The sequence below is a fragment of the Elephantulus edwardii genome, unplaced genomic scaffold, assembly GCF_000299155.1.
Source record: "Elephantulus edwardii isolate Elephantulus edwardi_28Jun2011 unplaced genomic scaffold, EleEdw1.0 scaffold00015, whole genome shotgun sequence".
Classification (NCBI taxonomy): Eukaryota; Metazoa; Chordata; class Mammalia; order Macroscelidea; family Macroscelididae; genus Elephantulus; species Elephantulus edwardii.
The window spans coordinates 8,533,263-8,537,192 of NW_006399765.1; the positions used below are offsets into that span (position 1 = coordinate 8,533,263).

The window sequence follows — 3,930 nt, forward strand, 5'->3', positions numbered from 1 at the left end:
TCATTTACAAATGAGTCAATTAGGCAAAACAAAGCAGCAATTTCAGAAGCAGGACTGTCTATACAGCAAGAATCCTCAAGAAGCAATAAAAGTACATACAATGAATCTGTATACAGAGATTTTATTCAATTTGAAAGAAAATGAGGACTTTAGACAAAGCTTTGACCCTGTAACAAAGCAAATCTGTCCAGCTTTAACCAAATTCCAAAAGTAGCCAATTCAAATTTATCAGTGGCTGGTAAGAGCACCTTTAAATTAGCTCTAAGGACATTTAAATTTCTTCATCCCATATGGCATAAAATAAAACCAATCTAGTCTCCTTGATAAGCTTTATATGATAATTTGAATTTTACAAATAGTTTCTCTAATGGTATGCCAAAATAATTTTTGTGTTCTTTTCAGAATTGTAACACACAACAATGTTTATTCTGGTAACGAGTCTTCTGTAAACAGTCAACCAATGCTATGTTACGGAAAAACCAATCTACTTGTGATTTAAACAATCCACAGGTTCTAACCTGGAAATACTATGAAAACAATCTTGGTGGATTAATCACAGCACTATGTAGATCTACACTACAATGTATTTACGTGAACAGCTATCCTAATATAAGTTTTACTTTCCTTGACCCTATAGGCCTGTCATTTAAATCAATGACAGCAGCTGTGGCTTCATCTCGAGACTCAAAGGCCACCATGGCTTCACCTGTGGGCATACCTTTTTCATTGTATTTTAAACACACCGAGCCTGGGATTACTTGATAGCCATAAAAGAAATCTAAAATCTCATCAATAGACACAGTAAAGGGCATATTCTGCACTTTAATGACTGTTGGTCCTGGTTTTCCAGAACTAGAACCAAAGCCAGGGGGACCCCCAATGTGGATTGGGCCAGGGCCAGGCCCAAAGGCTGGTGGCCCACTCAAATGACCTGGGGCATTTCGAAGACCAGGAGGGCCCCCTCCAAAGTTAGGAGGGCCCCCTAAAGCACCAGGACCATTTCCAAAATTCTGAGGGCCCCCTCCAAATCCTGATGGCCCACTTAAATTATTTGGTCCACTTCCAAAACCTGGAACATCCAGTCCTAGAGCAGGCAAACCACTGTTTCCAACTGAAGGCATACCAGGCCTACCATCACCAAAGGCCCCTCCTAATCCTGGAGGAGGGAGTGGTGGTCCAAAGTTCGACCCACCAAAATTACTAGGAAAGTTAAAAGGAGGTCCACTGTTGGCCTCCTTTGAGCCTACAGCCAGGAAAGCATGCTCTTCACCTCCTGCACCGGGCAATCCCGCACCGGGCATTCCCACACCTGGCATTCCGGCACCGGGCATTCCAGCACCGGGTATTCCCGCACCGGGTATTCCCGCACCGGGGACCCCTGAGCTGGGGATCCCCGCGCCGGGTATTCCCGAACCAGGTATTCTGGTGCCAGGAATTCCTGCACCAGGCAGTCCTGAAGCTGGCAATCCTGCACCGGGCATTCCTGCGACAGGGATTCCTGCACCGGGCATTCCTGCAGCAGGCAGTCCAGCATTGGGCATTCCTGGAACAGGAGGATTACCTGGCACTGGCATCTTTAGTCCCTTTTTGCCTTGAGCAGGAGGATTTTTCTCAATTTCTCTCATGTCTTCTAGAGTAACTATATGCACAAAAGCTTCTCTTCCATTAAGTTTTTTACGGTGTAAGCGTTCAGACTTCCGTGCATCATCTTCATTCTTAAATTGAACCAATGCCTGTCCTAGACCTTGCCCACTGTTATCAACAAGAACATGTACAGCATTTTCATCCACTGGGATTTCCTCAAGGAACTGAAGAACATCCATCTTTGTAATGCTGAATGGAATATTTGTTATGTGGGCACAGACTTTGGCAGAGTTAACATCCCCTTCTGGATTTAACATTTCTCTCTGGTCATAGTTGCAGTTCTGCAGTCTTTTTCTAATCATATCTATCTTTTCTAGCATACCTTTCTTAGTAATTGGGTGAACTTGAATAAATCGATTGCCCATGTATTGTTTATGGCGACAGAGAGCAGCCTTATAGTCAGCCTCATTCCTGAATTCTACGAAGCCTTCACCAGTTGCTTTCCCATTGGGTCCATAAGCTATATAAATACTATCTTCCACAATATCTAACTTTTTAAAAAAATCGATGACATGCTTGTTTTCTGCTTCAAATGGTAACCCTTTCAAGTAAACACAAAAACCAGCCTCCTGTGGTGATCTTGATCTTGATCTTTTCTGCCCACTGGGTGATTTTGACCTGGGAAGCATCTGAGGAGGGGGATGGGGTTGTCCAGAAGGTCCCATACTTTGCTTAAAAGTGATATGGCCTCCAGAAGCTACCCACTGTCTTTCAGTGGCAGGGCTAACTTCCACATAGCGCTGAATCATCAGCATTCTGTTTCTTTTCAAAGCTTCAAATGTATCTTGAGGTGAAAGAAATTTGACTAACCCATTCCCATTATTTCGACCTACATGATCTTTCAACAAATGTACTGCATCAACACGGAGCCCATGGAAAAACTCTCTGACATCATTCTCCATTGCAGAAAAGGGCATTCCATGCACACTGACATAGAGATCATCAGGGTTGATGGAAAGTGGCTTCACACTGTTTTGAGAGTTCATCTGGATAGGATTAACAGGATTCAAAGGACCCAGAAACACAGGGTTCAGGTTACTGTTCAGATTCATAGGTGTTCCAGACCCATTCATTCCAGCAGGCAGAGGTGCTACAGGTGGTGGGTTCAAGGGTGGCATGCCTGACATAGGTGGCAATGTTGTTATGGGTGGCACAGAAGGGACTGGGGGAATTGGTGGCACAGGAGGCACAGGAGGCAACGTAGGTACTGGAGGAGGAACTGGTATAGGGGGAATAGATGGCATTGGTGGCAAAGACGGTATAGCTGGGATTGGCGGAATTGGTGGTGGTGGAACTGTGTTCATTGGAGAGGCTGTGCTCGGAATGGTGGAGCTAAATGTTGGGCTCCCAAAAGAAGTCCCCATATTTGGAGGGGCTGTTCCTACGTTGGCTGTGGAAAATGTCTGTATGTTTTTGTTGCTTTCATGAACAGAAGTAGCTGCAGTTACTATAGTGGGTGAAGGATTATTAAAGTTGGGTACTGTTGTAGGCAAGTTTACTCTACCACTCATTCCTGAGCTAGGCGGTGGTCCTGATCTACTAGCATTCGCTGGTGGCATATCTAAGTTGGCAGTTTCAAAACGTCTACGGCTCAGTTCAATCATATTCTGCATTTCCGTCTTACTACTCAATAATAATGTTACTTTTGACCCTTTTATTGTACCACCTGTGCGCATCATACCAAGCCTTGCATCTTCATCAGTGGCAAAAACGATGAAAGCCTCACCCAGTTCACCCCCTACAATATGTACGCCCCCATCAGGGATGGTCAATCCAGAGAAGAAGTGGCGAATGTCCATGGTCCCCGCCACAATCGGGAGACCTTGCAAACGGATGACCACAGCCATGCTGCGCTGAAACCACACACACCTGCAGATGAGAAAAGGCAACGGCCAGGTCAGACTCCTGTTTATCATACCAACTTTTTAGCTACAAGACAGACCAACTACCATGTTAAAAGGCCCTCAAATATATCCCATGGGCACTATTACAGGCAATGTCTTTCTTTAATTTGACTATTTTAAAAACTAAACATTACATGCCATCTACAATGTAAAACCTAAACAATTTCAACTTCCAAAGGCATTAATTAAAGAAACAATTTGAAGTTCATCTCTAAGACTCAAGTTTCAGGAAAAAAGAACCCTAGGACACCAGTTATATCACTCAAGCCACTCATTATTAAGATTTTAAAGAAATGTGTACATTGAATCAAGAAACAAAATTTAACAATCTCTAAGAGGAAAACATAGAAAGAATGCATGGAAATTACTTCTTAAAATCAGC

General features: G+C 43.6%; 1 protein-coding gene across 1 annotated transcript in view; it reads right to left on the minus strand.

Moving 5' to 3' along the window:
- Positions 1-3,506, minus strand: part of RBM12 (RNA binding motif protein 12) — a 5,053-nt gene extending 1,547 nt beyond the window's left edge. Inside the window, exons 1-2 of the mRNA XM_006881482.1 lie at positions 1,526-3,506; positions 875-1,405 (exon numbers count right to left, since the gene is read on the minus strand). Of these exons, the coding sequence (XP_006881544.1) occupies positions 875-1,405; positions 1,526-3,491 (2,497 nt within the window). The 5' untranslated portion in view covers positions 3,492-3,506. The remainder of the gene's footprint in view (positions 1-874; positions 1,406-1,525) is intronic.
- Between the last annotated feature and the right edge of the window lie 424 nt (positions 3,507-3,930).